General features: G+C 45.5%; 1 protein-coding gene across 1 annotated transcript in view; it reads left to right on the forward strand.

Annotated features, from left to right (window-relative positions):
- Window positions 1-27,135, forward strand: part of nompB (intraflagellar transport protein 88-like protein nompB) — an 83,097-nt gene that overhangs the window by 30,365 nt on the left and 25,597 nt on the right. The window contains exons 9-19 of the mRNA XM_084587387.1: window positions 2,226-2,340; window positions 6,482-6,731; window positions 9,553-9,623; window positions 10,547-10,633; window positions 12,804-12,903; window positions 13,011-13,097; window positions 18,325-18,394; window positions 19,366-19,482; window positions 20,724-20,832; window positions 21,987-22,025; window positions 23,796-23,907. Of these exons, the coding sequence (XP_084443513.1) occupies window positions 2,226-2,340; window positions 6,482-6,731; window positions 9,553-9,623; window positions 10,547-10,633; window positions 12,804-12,903; window positions 13,011-13,097; window positions 18,325-18,394; window positions 19,366-19,482; window positions 20,724-20,832; window positions 21,987-22,025; window positions 23,796-23,907 (1,157 nt within the window). The remainder of the gene's footprint in view (window positions 1-2,225; window positions 2,341-6,481; window positions 6,732-9,552; window positions 9,624-10,546; window positions 10,634-12,803; window positions 12,904-13,010; window positions 13,098-18,324; window positions 18,395-19,365; window positions 19,483-20,723; window positions 20,833-21,986; window positions 22,026-23,795; window positions 23,908-27,135) is intronic.

A 27,135-nucleotide genomic window follows, 5' to 3' on the forward strand; every position in this document is an offset into this window, starting at 1 on the left:
CGACGCGTCGCGACAGTCTCGAGCGGTATATGAAGCTCTCCCAAGCATTACCGAGACGTTTCGTGACGAGTGAACACTGCGGAACTGTGGTCTTAGTAATGAACATGAAAATACACCCATGAAAGGTGCAATTGACTTCACTCTGATTTGTGGTGGCGATTTGTCGTTTTTGTGGTAACGCCTCGAAAACTTTGAATATTTGCAGCATCCTTAAAACACTGGCTTCTTTGGGAATCTAGCTACGTAAGGAATCAATAAGAACATGACCTCCAAGATGGAACTCGACAGTACAGAAACATTTTCCTCATAAAATCGGGAGGAGCAGTTTTCTCTTTTTTTTTGTCCAACTTTAATAATCATAATAAATGTCCATTATTTATTATGAACTCGTCTCCACATGGTTCATACTTACGTTCAAAATCAAGAATGGTTGAGGAAAAGACTCAGGTGTTAGCCAATGTTTCAATAAGGGAAGTGGAGTGGAGTAGTGGAGGTGGTTTAAATAGCTCTTTCACTCCGAGGAGGCAGCCGTTGCGAAAGGGGAGGGTGCGAGGAGATAAGGGTTGTTAGTGTTCAAGCTTAGGTCCGTCGATGTTATGACCGCGTTGATTAATATTTTTTAAATACGGCTTTGGAACGTTCTTACTTTCTCGGATGCATTGTTGTAGAAGGAACGTTGATGCATGTATATGCGGTTAGACGACGTGCACTTAAAGCCGGCATTTATTACGAAGATAAATCACTTGCCATGCTTATAACAGCAGTGTCTGATCTATATGCTTGCAGTTCTTACATCTAGGCAAGGAGCATGAATTTGTTGGCGTAGTTTGCTACCGATGTTTGCTTGCTCTGGCTTATCTCTGATATTATCAATTCGTCTGTGCGTCGCACTAAGAAACAATTTCTTGAGACGGCCGGGCCGCTGCTATACTTAAGATAGAGCAATAATTCCTCTAAAATATTTAGGTGTGAAAGAATGCTTGAATATTTCACAAGTAAAGGGGGCTGCTATGTTAAGTTTTGATCGTTTGAGGGTGCCGTCTAGTTTTAACGCGACAGTGTTAAGGCTCCGTTCACCGAAAATTCGGCGTCGGCGTTGACGTTGTGAGCGAAAACTCACTAGGCTGATAGCCTACTCTACCCTATTCCCCTCGGCTATATCATACCCCTCCTCCTCTGTAATGATATGACCACGCAGGCATGTTCATATACGGCAGAGACTCAAGCAAGCAGAAAAAGACACATACGTGAGAGAGAAGCGTGACATGGTGTTTTATCCTGCGTCTCTCTCAAGTACATGGCTTTCTTTGCACTTCAGACTCCTCCAAAATGAGCGAACTCCACCAAATAGCCTTAGAAACAGCCTTGCTGAACGTTCATATACGGCTTGGTTAAATCGGGGCTTTATATGGGCTGGTAGCCAAACCTACCGCGGGGCTTAAACGTTGTACATAATGTTTAGATTGGTTGCTTGTTCTAAAGCCTTATTCAGAGAGTTCGAGAGATGGTTCCTTGAACGAGGGTGTGTGCCAAAAACGTATGGGGTTTCAAGTAGTCGCAATCGTCGCTACATGTTCTTCTGTGGCGCGCTGCTTGCTCTGAAGATATGCCTAGATTATAGCCTCTCGTATGATGCTTGGGAAATGTAAGTATTGCTGTCTGTATTGATAGCGTTAGTTTATGGTGGCGATTTTTTAACTGAAGAGAGATATCAAGGAAATCGACGCCTTCTTGAATTCCGGCAGGTGAACTTTCCCAAACTCGCGTTGCCACATTATATAAAAAAGAAACCTAAACAAAACAACCCTGAAATCCTAGCTGCACTGTCAGCTGTCACTACCTGCACTTGACTCAAAGCCTTTGCAGGCCATGTTCACTCTCTCTAATCTTTAAACCCTTCCTCTTTCTTGTTGACTGTTTAAGTCCACCCTTTCTGTGGACGTTTTTCCATACCACCACCCTTCTCGTGTCACATCTTCCTTCCCCTTGCCGAAGGCTTCCGAGTGCAAGTCGCAGTTAAACTCCCGCCAGTGTTGAATTCTCTGTGCCCAGAGCCACGTCCTCTTGCCGTAACATTGACTATCGCACCGAGGCTTCCCCTTAAGCATTATTCGTTTTGCTTCGTCTTCTTCAAGAACACAGCACACAACAGGATTGTACGGCAACGTATAGGTAGTACATGCTGAAACCGCTACCCAGGCAACGGTGCTTTGCTTTGGTCACAGGTCGGCTGAAGCTGAACATGGGCAACATCTACTTCTACCAGGGCAACTACACCAAGGCCATCAAGTTCTTTCGCATGGCGCTGGACCAAGTGCCCAATACCCACAAGGATATGAGGTGAACAGAGGGAAAGAAATCTGCAATCACTCTTTCTGCATCGAAACGCCGAATTGCCCGATTCTTACGTGTAAAAGCACATGAACTCGATTTGCAGCACTTGCGTAGAGAATTACGTATAGCGAAGAAAATTTCCATGTAAAGCGGATTTAACTGAGAATATGATTTATTTATTTATTACATACTGCAGACCCTTGGGTCCAAGCAGAGGGGCATAGTTGAGTACAAAAAAGAGCAAAGAACAACAACAAAAGTAGTAAGAAATTATACAATATTAATCGCAATGCATAGCCATCTGTAAATTAGTGTTCCAATCTGATATTGTGCGAGGGAAAAAGGAAAACATAAACGTGTTAGTTCGAGCATAATAGGGTGTCAGTGAGTCAGGATGATGATGTCTCGTATAGCGTGTTGATGCAGGAGATATATAAGGGGAGTGGTTTATTGCAAGCTTGTTATTTATCAGGAGAGAAAGGAATTCTAGCCTCAGCTGTTTTTTGCGGGATTCAAGTGTGGGAATAAAATTTTCTATCATTGTTTGAGAGGGTGAGTCAAACCTAGCGAATTTATTAAATATAAACCGAACTGATTTTCTTTGTATTTTCTCTAGGTGCTTGATATCTGACTTAGTGTGAGGATCCCATGCTATGCATGCATACTCTAGCTTAGGTCTAATGAAAGAGATGTAAGAGAGTAACTTTACGGAAGAGGGTGCATTTTTTAGATTGTGTCTCAAGAAACTGAGTTTGCGGAAGGCAGAGGAGCAGATAGTGTTAATATGTAAGCTCCAGGACAGAGTAGAAGTTAAGGTAACACCCAAGTATTTGTAGCTGTTAGTACTGCGCAGTGTTGAAGAACCAAGGGAGTAAGAGAAAACAAGCGGGGCTTTCTTACGAGTAACACGGAGGAATACTGATTTGTCAGCGTTTATCAACACCCCCCATTCACTGCACCAATTTAATATGTTGCTTAAATCATTTTGAAGGACAATGTGATCATGTGGAGTTGTTGCATCTTTATACAAAATACAATCATCAGCAAACAGTCTGATTTGAACACCTGGACTCACAACATTCACGATGTAATTAATATATATCAGGAATAACAGGGGACCCAGAACATTACCTTGGGGCACCCCCGACGTGACTGGAAGAATGGCCGAGCTGCATTCGCCAATTTTAACGCATGAGAATAATCTTTGTAAGAAAGCACTGAAGAATAGTTTTCCGCTATTTGCATAAGTGGAAGGGTGACGCTCACCATGCAGTGATCAGACAGTCCTTGTTCTATAGAAACGAAATATTCTGGGAAATCCCAGCTAACAAAAACCAAATCCAGAATTGAGCTGCATGTTCCTTGCACACGTGTTGGTTCATGTACCACCTGCGTTAGGTTGTAACGCAGCACAATGTTGAAAGTAAGGCTAATGTTTTTGTTCTGCACATTCCCTGCATTAAGGCGCTCCCAATCAATATTTGGCAAATTAAAGTCTCCCATTAATACAATATTATTGTTCGCATGTCTGACCATTCCTTCTTCCAAATTCTGCAAATATTCAACAGGGGCATCGGGTGGCCTGTAGATAGCATAAACAATAAAGTTGTGTCCCCAACACTTTATCTTGACACGCAAACATTCAAGGTCAGGGATATCTTCCAGCTGATAGGCAGATATGCTATTTTTGATAAGGATGGCTACACCGCCACCTCTGGTGCCTCTATCTTTTCGGAAAACAGTATAGCGTGAAGGAAACACATCGTCACCTATTTCTTCATTTAGCCAAGTCTCCGTTAATACTGTAATATGAGGATCATGCTTCAGTAATAACATTTCTAATTCATCAGTTTTATTTGTCACACTGCGGGCATTGACATTTATAAGCCTGAGCTGCTTAAGAGGTCCTTCAGTGTCCCGTCAATCCTTTATGTTTGAGGAATCGCTAGACACGTCCGTTCCGGGAGAGGTTGTTAGGGACATTTGTACACGTTTGTTTAAACTTTCATCCCAATAAAAAGTGTTTTTAGCAACTTTAAGCTTATCATGAATTAGTGAAGCTTTTATTTTAAGATCTCTTTCCCGTTTACAACTCTCCCAGAGAAGTTTTCGTTTTTTTAATGTGGATGGAGAATAATCATTCCGGACATAAATATTAGACCCTTTTAGTTTCTTGCAGTTTGCAAAAATCGCCTTCTTTTCGTTGTAATCTTGAAGGTGGATAATTATTGGTCGGTTTTCCTTGTTTTTTCCTAGCCTGTGTGTTCGGCCAATTGACTCACACTTCACGCCCAGCTTGTCCTGAAATACCTCATTAACTACTTTTTATTTTATCGTAGATTCTGTTTCATCATCCGACTCCTTAATTCCATATAAAATCAGATTGGAACGCCTGCTATAGTCCTCCAAATTGGTTAGCTTCTTTGTCTGAAAGGACATCACTTGTTCTAAAGATTTCAGCGTCGTTTCTACTTGACCAGCTTGGAACTCGGTTGTAGAAGACTGATGTAATTTAGCGTCTATTTCTTTTACTGCACTTTGCAGGGTGGCAAGTACATTGTTAATGCTGCATAGGTGTGTTTTAATTTCATTTACTTCATCAAGAATAGTTTTTTGGCCCTCAAATATTTGTTCGTACAATTCCTTTTGCGTTGGTCCTGGATTTGTTTCTACATCGCCGCATAGAACTAATTTACACACCAGAAAGCACTCGTAAGCAAGACTGGCACACTGCTGTGGGCACGGCAGGACCACAATGCAACGGTTGTCACTACGAACGCTGCTAAATGTCACAGAAGGACCAACCTGCACAACGAAGAACAGTTGCCTGGTCAGCATCGTTGCAGTGCCGGGTCCACCGTGCCCACTGAGGCTGAAGCAACAGAGGGTCTCTTTTATAGGTATGGCTACACATGACGTCACGCGGCGCTGACCAAAAGGTGTCGCCAGAAGATCAGGGCCACGAGAAGCTGATGCTGCAAAGTGTTCGATGGTTCGCACGAGTTCGCTCTTGCGATGCTGATATGGTGATCTGCGCAGTTGAAGTTCGAAGCCGTTGATACTGCGGCGGTTCCCAGCAAAGCCTGCACAACGAAGAACAGTTGCCTGGTCAGCATCGTTGCAGTGCCGGATCCACCGTGCCCACTCATGATGATTGCCTTTGTGCTTTAGATTCCACGAATTACATAGTAACATTTCTATCAACTACTGTTTACTTACGAGCCTGGTGTAAGAATGCTAGCCAGAAAAAATTGGCGAGATTCAGTAGTTTTTTTACGAGAAGCTGAACGCAGAATAGAATATCGTGTAAACAGCATGCTTCGTTCCTCTAGAGAGCGTATATATAGCAGAAAATAAACCGAAGCTACTATACAGCTCTCACCGAAATATTTATGACCGGACAGTATTATGAAGATCCCGCGCTCTTGGCGGTACTGTTAGCATCGGCTGCAGTGGTTCCTATAAACCGATAGCATAACAGCCACATTGGAGAAAAAAGAACTGTTGAAGTTAGACTTGGACAGCACTTATTTCGTAATTTTGAGAGGAGTTGGCGGGCCTTAAAACATGGCGGCGTCCAGTGGCGTCGCATATGTCATATTACGCTGATTGATTTATGGGCTGTGACGTCATTCATGATTCCATGTGACATAATATAGCGCGGATTGGCCGAAGATTTCTGTGACATCTCGAGACCACGTGACATGGCCAAGATAGCAGGTGCGCTAAAAGGTAGCACTTGGCAGGTGCGCTGATCAGATGAAGCGGCCGGGCATGGTGATAAGTTCCATGTCAGTTGAGAAATGCTCATGGTTGGGTGCAGACTTGTGTAACATCTCAGGTTGGAATGGAACTAGAACCTACGCCGCCTGTTTCTACTGTAGTGGGAGATCCCACAAGCGGAGAGGACGACTGCAGTAGTATGTCGCTGAATATGCAGCATGGGAACCTACACGGGCTGACTGCGTGGGGCGATCAGGAATGACAGAGGTGGAGAAGCAGGCAGTGTAGACTCCAGACTTTAACTAGTTTCGCATGTTGTACACGTAATTAAATATCCTCTCAATTATTAATTGCCGTTTGAGCAGATAGCACGATGCGATAAGTGTCCCCATAGTATATCTCTCAGCCATGCCGACGCTTGCAGGCTGAAGATCATGAAGAATATCGCTCTGGCCTTCGTGCGTATGGGTCAGCTAGTGGACGCGGTGACTTCACTCGAGTACATCATGGCCGAGAAGGCTGACTTTCGCACCGCCCTGCACCTGGTCGCCTGCCAGTACCACTTGGCAGTCGCCGGCGCCGGAGGGGCGGACAAGGTGCGGCGCAGCTTTCTCAAGCTGCTGGACGTGCCGCCCGACCATGTGGACGAGTTCGAAAAGTTTGAACCACATCAGGTGGGCCTCCACTCGTTCGCCGGCTGGCTTGTTTGACGCGACCGGTTCGCGGTGGTCTATCGCGCAAGGTTTTTGCTTCGACCGGTAGTAATGGATAACAGGCGTCATTACGGATAGTCAAATTCTGCCACTTCTATGCACGCGAGGCGCAGTTTGAGGGCCGTATCCAGTTCTTTGCGGAATGCAAAAATTTAAATTTTACCATTGTTGGTAAGCAAAAGAGCACTCAAAAGAAATAGATGCAGAGAATACAGAGGGTCTAGCTTACTGGGATGTTAAATATTAAACATTATTCCTAACAAGAAGTGCCCTTCTAAGAGTGGGGTGATTGAGCAGGAGACATAGTTAAGAAAAGTGGCAGGAACTATAGACAGTTACACCACAATATTACCGCAGTCAGTCATTAATGAAGAAACTAAATTTAATCATAATGGCTGTCGTAAATTGAGCGTTCTGGCCGCGTCGTTTGGAAGGAAGGAGGATGGGCAGGGCCGAAATTCTTCGTCTGGAACGGCATCATTTCGAAAAAGGTAAAATGCAAAACACTTTTATATGCTGGGATGCGCAGTGCAGCATAGTCATGTGTGCTCAAAATGAACGCGGAGCCTCTACTTGGAAGCCTGGTATGGGCAAGGGTATGCGTTCGGGGCGCTTTGACTCTTCGTAAGATACTACTTGGTTTTGGCGTAGATGTTATATAGTGCTATGAGATCATCTACTGGACCACCGCTGGGCTTGTGAATATTGAAGATACTTCCCGCATTTGGGATGGGCTTGTTTTGAATGCTACCGCTGATATCTGAACCTCTTTTCAATACGATGTTTCTTTCTGGCCTAACGCTCGGCTCTCTTTGGGTTACGTGCTTGGTAGAAGAGCCCTTGGAGGAATCTGGTGTCAGACAGCATTCGAAACCAACGGCTCCCTCACCAAGCTTCCCACTCATGTGAAAGCATAGCTGCGGTAGCGTGGCCTTTTAAAGAAAAAACAGAGTACGCTGGCTAGCAAAGGTGGGTCTCCATGACCTCCCGTATTTTTTTTCCAAGCAAGAAATATATTATTGCGCGGCATTCCTCTCTTTGAATTTTCGTCGCAAGCACAGACTTGCTCGCGTCAGGTGTGCACAGCATGCGAACAATGCTTAACTTATCACTGATTGAGGTGTGGTGCCTGCAGCGGCGACGTCACGAAACACAGGTCGTGGCTCCATCATTCACTAACAGGATGTGTGTTGACATCGCTACCCGTGTGTGCCTTGGAATTGCTGTAGGCAAAATGAAGATGGAGCTTACAAACAGGCGGAAGCGTCGCATGATGCCCTCTCTTTGTGACCCTGCTTGCTTCTTTTTGTTTAGATCCTTTTTTTTGGTATTGGAGGTGGAGATGCGACTACTGTAGTTCGTGAGCTGGAGGAAGGGCACTGACCTCCTTTCATTAAGCATGAATAAAAAGCGTTTATTGCGGACATTTCATGGCGGTTTTATTAAATAGTGGTCAAATTCGGGGCAGGAAACTCACACTCGAATTGTTATCAAAAACCAATTGTCTCATGTGAGAGTAGTTAGAGCAGGGTTACTTCCTCAGGATATTATTTTGATGCCTCTGCGGTTTTCTTTTACATCAGCGACCTGGTTCACATTAACAAGAGAGCAAATTATATCATATACGTTGTTGATATGCCGGCATATTTCAAGCGCAAATCTCCCGCTAAATAAAATATTATTGGATTATCGTTACCTCGCTTGCCGTAAACCGCAGTAAAACAAACGCAATGTGTTTTGGGGCTGGTAAACTTTAAGATAGATACCCAACCAATACTTCATCCCGCCACTGCAAATATTCAGACAGTGTTTCAAGTTAAATGTATCAATGTTGTGTTGGAAAAAAAAATATTTCATGAGATGCTCACACAGATGACGCTACAACTAAAATTTCGGGTATTATGGATATCCCGCGCAAACTGTGACATTTTGCTCCTGTTAGCATTAAACGCCTAATTTTCAATGCCTTGTTGATTTTGCATATTAACTACTGTCAACTAGTCTGTGAAGCTCAACTACTTTGTCAAATTTTGCTAAATTTCACATCATGCAAAAAAGGCAATTCGTATAGTAACAAACGCTGCATACGATAACCACACTGGACCTCTGTTCAAAGTATTGAACATTATCACACTTCTTGAAATTTTAAAACAATGCTTATTATCCGTTGTGCTAACGTGGTTAAACAGAATAAAACCATTTTAGGTGGCGCAGCAAACCTGACTCGGAAACGACAAGCACGGAGGAGCCGCTGTAAAGAACTGGCACATTCCTCGAGCACGCACTATGGTTGCCACATGCTATCCTTCCATCGCTTCTAACCAACCGAAATGTTTCGTAGCCAAAATATTGGTCTTGTATACTTACACATTTTGCCTTCTTTTACATTGCACCGCACACTCTATACTTCGTTGAACACTTTATCTTGTAATTGTCCTTGCTTATGTCTTGATGTTTGTACCAGGTCCTTCTATGTCTGATGCATTGTGTCTGTACAGTCGTTTATAGTTAACGGCAAATTTCGGAACCGTGAACCCCGTCAAGCCCAGTTAGAGGCATTGTGTTCACGGTCCTCGGCATCTGTAATGTTGATTCTGGAATAAATAAAAAGAAGAAGCTTATGTAGTGCTTATAGGGTTTACATTTGAATTTATTTTCTGCTGCCAGGAAATTTACTCAGTGACTCTTAGTGTGAGGCAGGGAAGCATACGGAGACGATCACGAGCGCTGTTGCTCATCTTTCACACATTTTTCATCACTGTGGCTTGTCTCCTGCTTTCAGGATGACCCGGCTGAGATGCTATACTACGAGGAAATCAAGAACGACTCGCTCCAGCAGATCGAACGGGAAAGGTGAGCGAGAGCCGGGGACTGATTTCTATGAAACTTCAGCATAGTCAAACCGGAGTTGGGCCTATATGCGGTTTGGTCGTATGATACTCGGTTCAGGTGCAGTTTTTAAAAACATCTGTTCAAGATAAGAAACTGAATGACCCATAATGTACCTAAAAGCAGTTGTTGGGCGATTTGGCATTTCTTTCTGATGAGACGCCACAGCGCGCTCTGCGGTGTCTGATCCCCTGTCGTGTTCGTCGTCACTTTATATGAATTAAAGCATGATATAGCCCATGTACTGGACGACAAGGCAAAACATTTTTAACAAGACATCCTGATCGGCCCATTTTTTTCTCAACACATGAAGGTGTAGACATATATTCATGAGTTAAACGATCACGATCGCCCGTGCCTTATCAACAGTTGCCTTCCACAAACTTCGGAACAATATCATCGGAATAACATTAGTAGGTATCTTTGAGCATATACATTTAGCAACCTTTCACGATGTGTTAAGAGCGTAGGATGAAATGCTGGCGTCTGGACTTCGCTGTGTTATTTCCCGGTTAGCAACTATTCTGCACTGCACATAAGCCCGTAAGCATAACAGTTATACTAACGCTATGATATGCCGTGATAGGGTACCGTTTTGCTTTTTTGATATGGTCGTTGTAATTCGCAGCAAGAGAGTGTCTGAGCTGCATCCCAGAGCCTAGTCACAACCGCAAACTATTACCGCATAATGACAGCTTTGTCTGATGAGCTTCAAATAATGCCAGCTTGATTTTTGTTGATTAAGCTGCAAGGTCTGACATTGGAGAAATTCGTACAATGATATAAAAACAGCTCCTCACTAGTTGTAAGGAAGTAATACAAGTTTTGTTAAGACCCGCACTTCTTGAGACCGTAATGGTGCTGCATGATGCTTTGTCTGTCTGCAGGAAACATGAAGCTGAATGGTGCATATCAACCGCCGCCAAGCTCATAGCCCCCGTAATCAGCAGTTCATTTTCAGAAGGCTACGAGTGGTAAGCAGAGAAAGGACTACACCTATTGACAGTCTTTGCACGTTTACCTCAATACAACGCTTTTGAAGAGCACTGAAAGTTTACATCGGTTCCTGTTTAGCCATATAGTCAATATTATAGCCATGTAACTCGGATTATTGATGCAAATCAGTGACCGTGCAAGGTCTGGAACTGAAGACATGTTGCAGACAACTCATTATATGCCAGAATTTGTGTCAGTTCGAGGCACCAATTCTTCGCGGTGCAAAGAATGGATAGGTTATACTAGCGCATGACGAATACGCCTGGTGTCTTCAGATCGCACTTATCGGGAATATTGGCCGCATAGAAACATGACTTCAGAATTCCCTTATCAACGCTAAAAGAAAAAAAAAACAAAAAAAAACAATTCGCATGTTTGCCGATAACCGAAACATTTCTCGTGATATTTCCTTCATTTTATTCCAAATATATCGCACCGCATTATTACATTTCATGATAAGCGATGTATTCTAGCTATTGAAGAACGCCTAACTGTAATAAGTTCGAACCAAGTTGCCTGTAGAACTGCTTAACGGCATGATTCGAAGCAACAATAGGAGATACGGAGAAGTTGATATCAGTGATTATATCACAGCGAATGATCTGCATTTGGGAACAGAGCTCTTACTGGTCGAGCATACTGAGTAGCTGAAACATACTGAGATGGGGTGTTAGCGTGATGCCTCGAAGAAAGGAACATATGTGACAGCGCGAACACTTGCGTTTTATGCGTGTAGTGCTTCTACTTCGAACACTACCCAGAAAGCTCTGGAAAGGCATGGGCCAACGTGTTCAAAACTTCCCAGGAGTTTTTGTCGTGAAGGTGTGAAGCAGAAAAAGAGTTAATAATATTTCCTCGAGTCAGATTCAAACCTGCGGCGGCATGCATAACAGCTTCGTTTCCGATTCAGGACACTAGCCAACCGCCATATGTTTAAAATTGTCTTGATTGTGCATTCGTTAATTCTGGGCTTCTAATAGTAATAAGATCGACAATACTCCAAACGCTATCACCTCTTACAGTGACCCACATTTCGCCCTGTTGTGTCGTGCCCGATGCGTCTACACTTTTTCGTGCGATTTTTTTTTTGTATCTTGCCGCTACAAATACTGTAACATCCATTTCAGTACTGACATTCTGACGAAGGCTGTTCCACAGCCGAAACGTCCATAAATTGTTTCATACGTTAGTTTTCGTGGTGCTTGTTATAATACATGAAGGAAAGAAGCCAACAGTCGGCGAGGCCGAGGAAAGCGTTGGGGATGGTACTTTTGTCTTTTTTTTTAATTTTCACTTGGATAATCACAGAAGTTATTAATGTAATCTGATTAGGGGAAAGATAATTAAACACAAAGTAGAAGAAAAAACAACGTGCCGATTGTGGGAACCAAACCCACGACCTCCGAATATCGCGTCCGGTGCTCTTCCAGCTGAGCTACATCGGCCGCTGTCCTCCCTGCTACTTTCTTGGGTATTTATGTTGTCTGTATACGAACCTTGAGAGTGTTCACCAGCGCCACCCTCAACCATAGCGGCGGACGTGGAACGTCCTTTGTTACCGCCAGCGTCACGTAGAACGTGATCAAGAGCGAGGGCGAAAGCTGTGCTAGAACCCTCTTCGCTACCTATGGCTTCAAGACTGCCAGAACCGAGACCCCCGTAAGCTGGTGAACACTCTCAAGGTTCGTATACAGACAACATAAAGACCCAAGTAGCAGGGGGGACAGCGGCCGATGTATAGCTCAGTTGGAAGAGCACCGGACGCGATATTCGGAGGTCGTGGGTTCGGTTCCCACAATCGGCACGTTGTTTTTTCTTCTACTTTGCGTTTATTTATCTTTCCCCTAATCAGATTACATTAATAATTTCTGTGATTACCCAAGTAAACATTAAAAAGAAAAAAGACATAAAAGTACCATCCTCAACGCTTTCCTCGGCCTCGCCGACTGTTGGCTTCTTTCCTTCATATATATATTTTTTTTTCTAGCACGCTGGGCACTTATTGGCAACGTACTCCTTACGCTATTTCTTTACTGGTGTTTCAATTAAATACTGGTTGAGATCATACGTAGACTTCGTTTTGTATGCCTAGTATTCGTAGACCGTCATGTCAAAATTGCATTTGGAAAAGATTTGCCTTCTTTTCAGGTGCTTGGAGCAGATCAAGTCTTCTGCTTACGCGTACATTGCCAATGACTTGGAAATAAGCAAGGCTGTCGCTTACTTGAGAAAGCGAGAGTTCAATCAGGTTGGCAGGAATTATTTGATGACTGCATCGTTCCCGCCTCTGTCGACTGCAGAGTTGGAGTGGCGGTGCACAACGGCGTAGTGAACGTATGCACTCGCATTTTACAGGCAATAGAAACCCTGAAGGCGTTCGAGAAGAAAGACACCAAGGTTGCAAGCACCGCTGCCACCAATTTATCATTCCTGTATTATTTGGTAAGTACACGGATTTTGACAACGAGATGCATGCCGGCGAGTCAAGCCAAAAAAACCAGTGAAAGCGAGAGCGTGGATGCGCTTGAGGCAATGACCATTTTAAAGATATCCTCAGGTGGTTGAAGCTTCTGGAGTCATCTATGACGGCGTCCCTAAGTCTGAGTCGCTTCGGTGCATTACATCCTAGAAAGCAAGCCAATCTGAACGAAATCAAAGCCGTCCAAAAATGAAATAAAAATAATGCAATGAGCACTACTCTAAAACAGTTTTTCAACCCAGGTTGTCCAATGTACTCATGCTGTGAACTTAATCGTGTTTGAAGGAAGCCCAGTGGCTGCACTACGCATCCATAAATTATGTTTTTTGTACGGTGTCTAGATGAATTGGCGTGCCGACTGACAAGGCACAAAGCGTAACTCGTGCGCCTTTGCTTTATGACGACAAAACTAGTGCTGCTGTTCCCTGCTAAGCCATCATCTTCTACTTGTTTCAGTCGCGTCGCGAGCTTTTTTAATCTCAATTTTGTTCAAAAACATTGTTTGTTTCAGGGATTATCGCACGAAATAGCATTTGAAACTTAACCTTTTGCACTCTGGCATTGCGATTCCCAGATTGCAATCAGCGATTCGCTCTGACATTGCCTTGCCAATTAATTGAGAGGGCGAACAGCAAATTATGATTGATGACATAGGCAGGAAAATCAGAAAAGCAGAAAAGCAGAAAATAAATATGTAGAAGAAATGAATTCTTAAGAGACATCGAAAGGAACAGCAGTACACAAGAGGTAGCGAAGCACTGGAAGTTGTAGGCGAATATGTCAACTTAGGACAGGTAGTGACCGCAGATCCAGACAACGAAAGGGAAATAACTGGGAGAATAAGATTGGAATGAAGCGGATTTGGCAAGCTCTTCCAGATTATTACCAGCAGCGTACCGGTATCGCTCAAGAGGAAAGTATCTTACCAGCACTTACCAATGGGGCTGAAACGTGGAAGCTAACAAAAAAAGGTCTACTTACGTTGACGACAACGCACCAACATACCCATGGAATAAAAAATTAAGAGATAAGAGATATGAAGCATGCAGGATGGGTCAAAGAAATTACTCCAATTAATGTCATCTTCGTGAAAAGCAAGAAAAAAATGGGCATGGGCTGGCCATATGGAGCGAAGAAAGTATAACCGATGGTCGCTTAGGGTAACGAATTGGATTCCAAGGGAAGGATAGCGCAGCAAGGGGCGGCAGAAAGTGAGGTGGACGGATGAGGTAAATAAATTTTCAGGGGTCAAATGGATACAGCTAGTACTGGATGATTATGGAAGAGGCCGTCGCCCTGTAGTGGGTATAGTTCCGCTGATGACGATGATTGACTCCGGCATTGAAACAATGAACGCTACTGTTGTGTTTTGTGTTTTTCTCGTCTGTTAATGCTGTTTGTCATTGTTCACACGCAACTGCGTGGTGATGCTCTTTTTGTGAGAAGGGATCTGAATGAAGACAAGAAAGACATTCTGCAAATCTTGCTTCAAGTCAACAAGAAAGGGACCGAGAGGATTGCTATTTTTTGCGCCACGGGATCTAGAATTATACAAAAGGTTGGAGCTTTCTCTTCATCGTGCGGAAAAGAGGCTGCAGCCACACTCTATTGTGCGTGAGCGCTATTTCGATAAGGAGTTTATCGAGCAGAACTGCAAATATATCAAAGGAGGCAAAATTCTTTGCCTCACTTGGTCACATCCGTGAGGGGGAAAAGATGCCGCACCTTATGTGGTGCACTATATGCTCTATACGTACCTGTGAAGAAAGGTGCCCGGTAAGCGAAAGACTAAGAATTAGACATACTGTAGGTCAAGGACAGCCACGAGCAGCATGAGGCAATGCCGGAGGAGCAAGTTGCTTCACGTTCAAATGAAGGGGGTATTTCTACGTCTGCCACCAAAGTGTCACCTTGTCCAGTTGACGGCGGTGACTTTAGTACCTGCACCGCACATCACAGTGCCCAAATACACTTAAATAAGGGCTACAGCGCTTCTACGTTTCCGACTTGTAGACAAAGTGGACAGAGTGTAATTTCAGTAAAAGGAGCGCTCCTCGAGCACTGCGAGTCAATAATCTAAGCCCCGGCGGCTGTCGCAGTCGTCGACACTGCCAGCGTAAAGTCCCGACACGCTGAAGTGGCCGAAGAATTAGCCATCGCACGTGCCATATCTGATCCCGATTGCGGGGTCGTTGTCAATGACTCCCGCACGGCCATAAAGAATTACGCCAAGGAGAGAATATCTGTGGAAGCCTGCCGATTAATCAAGCACTTGAAACTCTCACGGAACAAGGTCGAGCTAGTTTGGTTCCCTGCACATATGGGGAACGTCTCTCCGCCTCACACCAACCTCAACGAAGTTGCTCACTCCGTCGCACGAGGTCTCGCATACCGTGCCGGAGAGGGTCATGACGAAAAAGGGGAGAGAGACAGAGGCTGACGAGCTTTAATGACTTAACCAAAGCCTTCTACCTGGCCCGCCGGACCTTTCCTCCGCCTAGCAGCGAACTATACAGAGCTCAGGCAGTCGCCTAGAGCCAATTAAAAACAAATACATACCCGAACGGGCTGCAGCAGAACAGGATTTACCCCGAAATATACGACACCAACGCATGCAAGATCTGCAAGACAAACAGCAACACTTAAGTACATACTCTGAAAGTGCAAGGCACAACTGACAGGAACTAATCCTGAAACTCTCTCGTCGAGGTAGTCCGCCGCTCTGCGCAGCTCCAGCTTTAACTCTGGGCCATCCAGCAGGCCCTCGTGGCGGCGAAGACAAGATCTCGACGCTCCAACGTGGGAGACCTAGACCCGGTTGCGTTAAGCCCTGCCGGAAGCCAAGTAAAGCTTCTCCTCCTAGATTCCTCCCAGACGCAAACACTAGATTCTGAAACCCACTAACAGGTTGGCCACCTCTTTGCTCACGGGGATGTCATGCCAGGGCATCAAATGCAATGACCGTCCTGACAACGTCCACGCGAAACCTAAGCGAAACATAAGAAACCACGGAAGCACAATGATTCAGCTCCGAATGCATCGCGGCATCGCGTTATGGCTTCAACTGAATAGGAGTACTGTTTGAATTGCTGGTAAGCCGAATAGCTGCTCCTGAACCAGCTCTTTTACAAAACAATGAAGATACCGCGCACTGATCTTACAGTGCGCAGGTGCCCAGCGTTTCGTCTCCTCTGTAACGTGGCCGCTGCGGCTGAAATCATACCCGCGGCCTCGGGAGCACAGTCGAGTGCCTTAACAACTTGGCTTCATTTACGTTAAGTTGCGAATAGAGGCTGAATAATTTGTCAAGTAGAGATAACATTCAGTACTACTAATTATAATTAGTGGCGTTTTGTTTAGAAGCATGGCGACCATCACAGTCAATCGCTGTCGTTATTACGAGCCGAGGTTATCCGGAGAATTCATGATGCATTAATGTTTTCTGCTACGACTTTCAGCTCTCAGCGTTAAGCGTTGTGAGAAGCACGTTTTGGTCGTAACCTTAAACGTTTTCGTGATAGCATGTGCTTGACTGCTTCTATTAAATAACAAAAACATTTTCGTCGTCGAAGTGCAGGTTTTTTTTTGTAACACAGCGTGTGAGCAGCTGTTAAAGGCCTGTGTCATGCTAAGCATGTTGCCGCTGTATGTACGCCTCTGAGCATGTGCCTCACATGCTCACTAGCAGCAAGTCAGTTCAGTCCAGTTTAGTCGTTCAGTCGTGCCCGACTCTTCGTGACCCTATGGACCATATCACGCCACACTTTCCGGCCTGTCACTATCTTCCTAACATCACATAACTTCATCTGCAGCGCCTTGATGATGCCATATAACCATCGCGTTTGCTGCCTACCCCTTCTCCGGTAACCCTCAACCTTTCCCAACATTAAAGCTTTCTCCAGCGGCTCCTGTCTTCTCATCAGATGACCAAAGTAGCTAAGCTTTACCTTAGAATTTGACCCTCCAATGAGCAGTCAGGGTTTATGGTCGACAATATCGACAGATTTGATCTTCTGGCAGTCCAAGGAACTCTCAAGAGTATCCGCCAGCACCATCCATAAATTACAACTGGAAAGACCATAGCACGAGTTATACGGATCTTGGTTGGCAGTCTGATGTCTCTGCTCTTTACTATAGGCGGTCAAGGCTAGCCATGGCTCTCTTTCCCAGAAGCAGGCGTCTCCTAATTTCATGGCTGCAGTCTCCTTCCGAGGTAATCTTGGAGCCCAAGAACAGAAAATCTGCCACTGCTTCCACTTCTTATCCACATATGCTCTAGGACTTGATAGGGCAAGACGCCATGATCTTTGTCTTTTTAATGTTCAGTTTAAGCCCAAAGTTCTCACTCTCTTGTACGCGCATCAGAAGTCTCTTGAGTTCCACTTCACTTTCTGGCATTAAAGTGGTATCATCCGCATATCTAAGGTTGTTGATACGTTTTGTAGCAATCTTCTCTCCAGCTGAAGACTCGTCCAGACCGGCCTTCCTCATGATGCACTCGGCATATAGGTTAAATAGGCAGGGCGACAGTATGCAGCCTTGCCTGATTCCTTTCTCGATCGGAAACCAATCAGTAAGACCATGCCCAGTTCTGACTGTGGCTTCTTGCCCTTCATACAGGCTCCTGAGGAACAGATGAGGTGAATTGGAACTCCCATCTCTTGGAGAGCTTGCCACAATCTGCTGTGATCTACGCAGTCAAATGTTTTCGCATAATCAATAAAGCAGAAGTAGATGGGATTCTGGAATTCTCTTGCTTTTTCCATGATCCAGCGAAGGTATGGCAGCATAAATGCCTCATCCTGTAGGTCACCGGGTCCTTCATTTAGGTGAAAATGAGGAGAACCTTTGCTTGCGGCGAATTAAATCTATAAAAGCTTCACACATATTCAGTACAAGTATTGACATGATCCAGTCACTGACAATAAGAATGTGCTGCAAGCTCTGCAACAGCTACTGAAACATGTCACGTAGAGTAGTGCGAGGTAGTGATGAAGCGCTTAGCGCCTATTAGGGATTACATATTACACTGAAACATACATATCACACACATTCCGCGCTTAGTGACTACCGTGCCTGTGGAAACTACTTGGAAACAAAATTGAAGTTGTGACGTGTTTTAGCATCAATCTTTTTGTGCGCGTTGAGCGGTACATTGTCCTGTATCACCTTTTCTTGAAACTTTCGCAGCAAAGCGACCTCACTCAGGCGGACAAGTACGCGGACCAGGCAGTGCAAGCAGACCGATACAACGCCGGAGGTACGTTCTAAACGAAACTCAAAACCATGAATGATCGGCTCATCTTAATGGCATTACATGATTCAAGCCAACTAGCCCAAAAACAACTCTTGTGGAGGCTCATCAAAAAAATTAAAAAATACAGAGCACCTGATCACTTGTTTCCATTTAAAAGCAAAACAAAGTTAGCGCTCTGATGTCAAGTGCGTGGTGACAGCAGCACAGTCGATATATAGTACGTCTCGCGACGAATCTATATTCGTTGATAGTAACGACGTTCACATATGCTAGAGTGTAGCCCGGAAGTGCGCGCTCATCTCATTAACAGAAAGCTGAACATGTTTTTGTTAAACATGTATAGCGCCTTTGCCATCTAAGTGAACAAATCTCTAGGAGAAACTCTTCCTATGTTCACAGCACCAGAAAACACAAACAAGCGAGCGTTACGTAAAATAACCACATAATTTTAGTTGTTTTTCCGGTAGTAGCAAATATAAGTGGCTGAAGCAACCTGAGAAAGAGGCTGACTGTCAACGTGTAAAATAGCGCAACCCTTCCAGTATCTGTCACTCGCAATGAGCGAAGCAACGCATTTTCAGGGACTGCAGCGCCTAATAACGGGTCACTTTTAACTGTGTTACACCTCTTTTAGGGTTCGGCTAATCCTTTTTTTGCCACGATCAGTGAAGGACAATTTTGACGGGTTACAGGTGGACGGGAAAAATCGCGTAAGCGCTTAAGAGTGAATCAAGCAAATAACCTTCCGTGGTACTGCACAAGGATCGTATAGAACGAATAAGCAAGTGCCCAAAAGTTGAACCTATTACTTACGGTTCGCGTCTAAAAAGTACGCGTTCGCGTCTTTCTTACTCTTGACATATACGTTTCAAGCCGTTGCGCCGTATTTGATAGCTTTCAACGAAACCGCGCATTGCGAGCGCTGCTTTCTGTGGCTGATTGTAATACATGGTACGTCTTTTGCAATTCCCCAGCGCTCGTCAATAAGGGTAACTGCTGCTTCGCAAACAACGACATGGAACGGGCCGTCGAGTACTACAGGGAGGCCCTAACTACCGAAGCCAGCTGCGTGGAGGCGCTTTACAACCAGGGTGAGAAAGCATTGCTGAAGGCACTGGTGGTCTAATTTAGAGCTGATGACAAGGGTACGCGCGAAAAAACGTATATAAGTGTGTTTGTTTTTATACGGGAAGTAATAGTTTGGTGTAGATCGGTAAAGAGAGAAGGACAGGGTCCTTTTTTGTGTTTCATCACATGAACCATTCGGGGTGCATGTCGGGGAGTAGAGACAGCCATTGCCGTTGCTTTACCTACATTATTATTACAAACTCTCCGCATATAGCTCCCGGTTATGCTTTTGTATTATTGCCCGAAAGAGCTTCAAAAATAAATTACATTAGACCAAATGTTGATGAACCAGCCGGGAAGCTTTGTTACAGCCGCTAAACAGGTCCCGTATGTGACCGTAACATGCGACCATGTTACGGCGTATTATCGATAGCCTTGGAGGCAACTTAAATCTCCAGGATCCAGCCCAGTGGGTCATACAGCAAAAATTTATCGCTTTTTTCTAACAATTACGGGAAATATTTTTGCTATATATTCCAACATAGATGCACTGATTATAGTTTATTCATTTATTTTTACTTTGTCCCTAAACGTGGATATCTGAGGAGGGCCTGCGTTCACGTTGAACACTTTATTCGAGAAAACAAAAATGGTGAATTCAAGGATGGTCCATTGCTGAAACCTGAACAGAATGGCAGATGCGATTTGCATACGTTCCGGAAGTACTCCTTTATGATCAGCGGTGCAAAGAAACTGAGGTGTGCATGTGCGCGGAGGTTTATTACACGAAGTTTTAATCATTTTAAATCAAACAAGTATGTACTTGCGTCCTGTGCTCTTTTGGAGTCAGTTAAGAGCTCCGAAATTTAGTATCTGAAACACAAAAGTAACCTAGTTATTACTGTGTTCTATTGAACCATGATACAGAATCTATAAACTGGCACCGCTCATCTTCTCCCTCCCCTTCCCCACTCTCCTAGCTTTGCAGAGAAGCAATGCTAACTGAGTTACTGTAATGCCTTGCAAAACAGTGCCAACGCAGGCGCCTTGAGTGACAATGGTCGGGCCCCAGTTGTACCAAGCGTGCCACATCATGTCACCAGACATCCACCTAGCGAGTAGTGACAAATTTGTGATTTTAGCTTAAAGTTTGTCGGGGAGAGTGTGTTCATATAACGATTTGCTTCAACCAATGTGCTTTTCCGATTCCCTCTTGCTCAACTGGGCCGCATAATATTAATTTGACGGGTGTTCATCTCTGCAGGGCTTGCCTACCAGAAGCTCGGCTCCCTGGAAGAGGCCCTAGACTGCTTCTTCAAGCTCAGGACAATCGTAAAGACCATCCCGCAAGTGGTCTACCAGATCGGTCGAACGTATCCTTAAGTACCTTGAAGGTGAACTGTCCGTGTATGTTCAGGCTGGAGACAGGGCAAATAATGTCTAACGCAGCATTTTGCGAGACACTCAAGGGCGCGCTTCGTCTGCGTAATCATCCCTATGTGTTATGCTTTTCGTTACCCGACTGGACCCGTTTTCTGCACATTTACAATTAACACCAATCGTTTCCCTCTTAGTTGTCTTGAGTAATTAATGCAGCCTTGTGGGCAGCAGTTATATCTTTAAGCGATTGTTTTTCTCCGACACTGCAGCCGGTCGTTCAGGGACACAACAAGGTTCTCCTGGGCTGTAATGAAAGCTTCCAAGCAGCCGCAGGTAGTCCATGGATAATGTCAAGGAGAAAGAAAAATGAGAGACTTGGTCGTTGAAGCATAGGCTAGCGAGGGGGATCTCTTTTTTTGTGGTTTGTAATAAGCGTATTTTCAGTCGCTGAAGTTCGCAAGCATATAGGGAATTCAGCATGCACATGCACATATATAATTTATCGCATACTAAGAGCACATATGAAGGAGAAAAACCTTCCCCCTGCGCCTTTTGTTGGTCCCTATGGAGTATTACTGTGTCGAACGGTAGGTACAGCCTTTGTAAAAACTGTACGGCCCAGGGGGTTTGCTTCTGAGCCTTCTGGTTCTGATTTAGAGTTTTTCCAGTTGTAGAGGATAGGACAAAATGTCTTCTTACCATCAAGAGATAAGGAAAACCGGAAATGCATTGCAAGCCGCAGGAAGTGGCTCCGAAGCAGACCCCTTCGGAGTTTTTGACAAAGACTATATATATCAACCTTGCCATCACGAAGGTTTCCATGGAACATATCGTGTCAAGGAAATTAACATCTGAAATTAACGTAAGTCCTTATGTCGAAACGTTGTCTTCCGGGACTGGCGCTTCTATTGGCCCCTTTGATGATCCTGTTACATTTTGGATTAGGGGGTCATAGCAAACACCGAACGCAGCCGATAAAGTTACATGTTCTTCTCTCTTATTTTCAAAAGGCTCAGTTGTCAGACCTCATGTAACCATGCTCGGAAATGTAAGAGTGCGCATCATGTGAAGTATAGGCGCTGGACCAGCTCCAAGCAGTGCTTCTCTCATGCCACGCCATTTGTTAAACTCCTTAACAGCCATAAAGCTACGAGCTGCAAGGAAACGTGGACGAAGCTCTCGAATGGTAAGCACCATCACCACAGGCAGTGGCAGTAAATACGCAGTGTTCGCGCAGCATTGACAAGATATGGAGAACGAGATGGTATATATTAATGCGAGGGCACTCATGCAGTCGTCATAGCTTATTTCTGACTCCTGATTGGTCCGCCAGATCAGGTTTAGTAAAGCTGAAATTTGGGCGAGTTGGTATGCATTCATACTGAGGAACAGCACAATAAATGCAGTACAAGGACGAAACAAGCACTCGAAACGAACAAGCGGACGAAACAGGAAGTCGCAGTCCACGTGTCCTGGCATGGAGTGCACTCGATTGGCAGTGCCTGCCCATTCGGCCACGCCATGTGGTCTCTTGACGGTACACAGCCCGATGACCTGTCAGTGCATGTCATCTGCCACCTGGCATAGAGCTTGATGTTGTTTCGGAAGCAACACGCTCGCCGCTGAGCTATTTCGCGGAGCCCCCAATGAGCCAAGGCGCGCATGCGCGACGAGCGAGGGACGTCACATGGAGCACAGCTGGAGAGCCGCGTCGGAGCCGCCGCCGACTCCTCCGCTGCTGAGGTGCCGCCGCCGCCGCGTTCGCCGTAGATGTTGCTTCCGCAATTCTACTCGGGATGGTCATTGGTCAAACCACAGCCAATGTTTATTTGCTGTCAGCGCTGACAGCGCCGAAGGCAGAATGTCCTGAGAACGGGGCCTTTAATGCTACTGCGTTAAAAGCCGGGCCTGTGCCAGATGTGACCACTGATCCTTTATTATTTATTAACAATATGACACTGCAAGCCCACTAGCGCCAACATCTCTAGGTTTCGGTGCCCTAAATGAAGCTTTCTGCTAGCGGCTGCACCATCCAGAAGCAAACACGATGACGGAGCAGATCACACACCGGGTGTTAGCCTTACACAAGCATGGCGCAATTTGTACATTATAGTGAACTTTCGCAAAACAATTTATGACCGAGCAACTAAGTAAATATAAGTGGCATAAAAGCTTAGTGTGTCGCCTATGGCGAGCACTGTTTACCTTTTATTTGGACGCACCGTCTGTTGCAGAAGTTTGCAGCCCAACGCGCCGGGTGAAGGAGCAGTATCGCTCCCGAGAGGCGGCGCTGCGCCCGCCGGCGCTGCCTGGTGACGTAGCTATAAAGAGTGAGGAGGCTTGTTCTCTTCCCCTCATCCCGCGGTTGAGAGCAAAGATGTGCGATATCAATTGCGGGATAAGGGGAAGAGAACAAGCCTCCTCACTCTTTATAGCTACGTCACCAGGCAGCACCGGCGGGCGCAGCGCCGCCTCTCGGGAGCGATACTGCTCCTCCGCCCGGCGCGTTGGGCTGCAAACTTCTGCAACAGACGGTACCTATATACATAGGTGTGCGAATATTTCACCCTGAAGGCACCCCTCGGCTTCCATACCCTTGTGCTATTCCTAAGAGCTAAATTGTCTTACTCGTAATAAATTTTAGATAGCGCTTTTTTGTCGTAATATTTGACGGCAAGCCATTTTGTATCACGGTTACGCTTGCAGAGTGCATTCTTTACCGCCTCCCTGGCATCGATTTGCTGAAATATTAAGATGCGAAAAGCGCTTAAACGCAATCAGCTAAACCGGGAACTAGTACCACCTTCAGTAGAACACTTTGTTGGGCTAGTTGGTGCTTTGCATGAAGAAAGAATTAACGAGCCAGGATCCAACCTCGTTCCTGTCTGCTTCAGTGTTTTCCTCTGTACATATAGGCCTGGTTAATTCTTTCTTAAGCACTGCCTTCTGTGTGCAGGTACCAGCAGCTCGTAACGCTGGTGCCCACGGATCCGAATCTGCTCTCCAAGATAGGAGAATTATACGACGCACAAGGGGACAAGCAGCTGGCTTTCCAGTACCAGTCGGACGTATGTAGCGCTGTTCATTGTCATTTACTGGTCTTCTCTCGCACCGCAGAACGAATTATAACAGAGTCTGACAGTACAGTCAGTAAGGTAAGCGTGGGATTCGAGAACATTTTTTTCTGTAGTATCCACGGTAGACAGAAGGCGTGAATGTGGGGCCATCGACAACATAAAACAATGAACAAGTGCCGAAGGGGCGCCTCAGTCCGCTAGTGAACAGTCCAGCGCAGGTGACCTCGGCGGGGTTGTTCCGGGAAACAGACCTAACTCATGCTTCTTCTTGTAACGTCTATGTGCCCTCCTCCTCTCTTTTTTAAGGCGAAAGCCTTTAATGGCTCAAGCTCGCGGCCACGATCGTGTCTGTCCGTCGGTCCGTAACGCTTTAGTTTGGTGACGTCTAGTAGGTAACCAGTATTAAACAATGACTAACTAGTCACTAACCAGTACTAATCACTCTAATACTAATAAGTCATGACTAGTCATGACTAATGACAGAGGTGACTCACTATGACGCCATCACATGGTGACGTCATCGGCCTTGACGTCGTCGTGACGTCACGTCTGGTGATGCATAATATTTGGAACTTACGTCATAATGACGGCACAGCCGGTCATGCCGTCACGAATGGTCATGACGCCACAAGACAATTCATGCATATACGAAGCTGATCCCGCCGCGTGTCCGTTCCAGGCGTCTGTGCGGCGCCTCTCATTTTGCGTTTCCATGAACACCGCACCATACAGCATATAGAAATAGGCACAGTGCAGTAGGCATCAACGTCGTTTCAAATTGGTTTACATGAAAGAAAAGGCGCCGTATCTGCCAATTCTCCGCGGACACCTAAATTTCAGTTCAGTCGTTCAGTCGTGTCCGACTCTTCGTCACCCTATGGACCATGTCACGCCATGCTTTCCGGTCTCTCACTACCTTCCTAACACCACCTAACTTCATCTGCAGCGCCTCGATGATGCCATCTAACCATCGTGTTCGCTGCCTACACCTTCTCCGGCGACCCTCTACCTTTCCCAATATCAAATCTTTCTCCAGCGACTCCTCTCTTCTCATCAGATGACCAAATTAGCTGAGCTTTAACTTTAGAATTTGACCCTCCAATGAGCAGTCAGGGTTTATGGTCGACAATATCGACTGATGTGATCTTCTGGCAGTTCAAGGAACTCTCAAGAGACTCCACCAGCACAACAATTCAAACGCGTCAATTTTTTGGCGGTCAGCCTTCTTCACAGTCCAACTCTCGCATCCATACATCACAACTGGAAAGACCATAGCACGAGTTATACGGATCTTGGTTGGCAGACTAATGTCTCTGCTCTTTACTAGGCGGTCAAGGCTAACCGTGGCTCTCTTTCCTAGAGGCAGACGTCCCCTAATTTCATGGCTGCAGTCTCCTTCCGGGGTAATCTTGGAGCCCAAGAAGAGAAATTCTGTCACAGCTTCTTCTTGTCCCTTGATGCTCCAGGACTTCATAGGGCAAGACGCCATGATCTTTGTCTTTTTAATGTTCAGTTTAAGCCCAAACCTCTCACTCTCTTCCTGTACGCGCATCAGAAGTCTCGAGTTCCACTTCACTTTCTGCCATTAAAGTTGTATCATCCGCATATCTAAGGTTGTTGATACGTTTTCCAGCCATCTTCACTCCAGCTAGAGACTCGTCCAGACCGGCCTTCCTCATGATGCACTCTGCATATAGGTTAAATAGGCAGGGTGACAGTATGCAGCCTTGTCTCATTCCTTTCTCAATCTAGCCGCAAGGAAAAGGAGGAAGGCGCAGGAGTGAAAGAAGTGCCTTTGTTGCGATGTTGATGTGGCTGTAGGAAGAAGGAAAACAAAATGCACGGGCCTGCTATTGGTTCTGTAGCTGAGCTTTATATAACTGATTTTTTTATAGGAAGGGAAAGGTGCGGTAACTGTCTCACTTGTTTTCTATGGACACCGCAACCGCGCCGTAAGGGAAGGGAGGAAGGTGGGAGTGAAAGTGTAAAGAGAGAAAGAGGAGCCGTAGTGGAGGGCTGCGGAGTAATTTCGACCACCTGGGGATTTTTCCGCTGCCTCGTGCGGACAGAAGAGAGAAAGTAGATAAGAAAGAAAAAGAAGAGGGAGAGAAAGATGCGCGCCGCAACAGCCGTCGTCCACCACCTAAGCGGCGGCGGGAGCGACGACGGCCTACAACAGATAAAAATTCTGTGGCAGGCTAGCCCCTGCCGCAAGCGGCGTTGACCTACCAGTCCCAGCCTCGTAGGGCCAGGAACACCAACACCTCTCCCTGTGCGAAGAAGGAAATGAAAAGGCGGCCTGCTAGTGGCTCTGTAGCTGTGCCACCTCCGCTGCCTCGGGCAGATAGAAGAGAAAATAGAAAAGAAAGAAAAAGAAGAGGTGCCATAGTAGAGGGTTTCGGACCCCCGCGCTACAAAGGCTTTCGCCTCATCGCATTTTAGGGGTGATTGTGCACCTAGCATTTTTTATTAGCGTTGCCACCGATCTAGACATAAAGAAGCTTAGATATTAGCGTTGCCACCGATCTAGACATAAAGAAGCTTAGACCACATGATAGCGCTTGTACTGAATTTTTGCACGTCGGATGTAGAGGATTACGTGACAACAAGGGCGACGTAGAAACTACGTCACGGTTAAGTATTGTAATCCTGGTCCCCGTTGCCCTCTCAGCAGGCTTTGTTTTTGTTTCAACTTTTTTCTCCCGCGTGTCTGACGGAGGAAGCGTATACGACTGCTGCGCACTCATTGCTCCAATGTTTTTCTTCTCTGTGCTTGCGTGTGCACGTGTGTATGCGCATGCGTGTGTGTAGTTACCGGAGAAAAGGTTTCGGAGGGGCTGTGCGCTTTGGAAAGCTCACTTTTCGTTGTTGATAGCACATCCTCATTTCGTTTTTTTTTGTATGCGCGGAACTAGCAAGCTGCATTTTCTTGGTGCCGCTCATCTTTGCGTTTGCGGCTCAGCACGTACACGTTGAATAACTCGAACTCGTTCACACTACGCAAGAGAAAACGGCGCAAAGACGTGCTCGCGAGCAGGTGACAGGTGTCTTTACTAGGCAAAAGTTTATTCCGTTTGCTTGAGATGGGAAGTTTGGTGGGAAAGAAGTTATGAAAAAAGCGGGAGCGGTCAGTGCGTTATCCCATTACGTTACCCTCTGTTCATATTCGCTTGTAAGCTTTCATGCATTTCATTTATCATTAAAGTTTGTTCGCTCAAA

Source organism: Amblyomma maculatum, chromosome 1 (genome assembly GCF_055883805.1).
Source record: "Amblyomma maculatum isolate TAMU_Amacu chromosome 1, ASM5588380v1, whole genome shotgun sequence".
Classification (NCBI taxonomy): Eukaryota; Metazoa; Arthropoda; class Arachnida; order Ixodida; family Ixodidae; genus Amblyomma; species Amblyomma maculatum.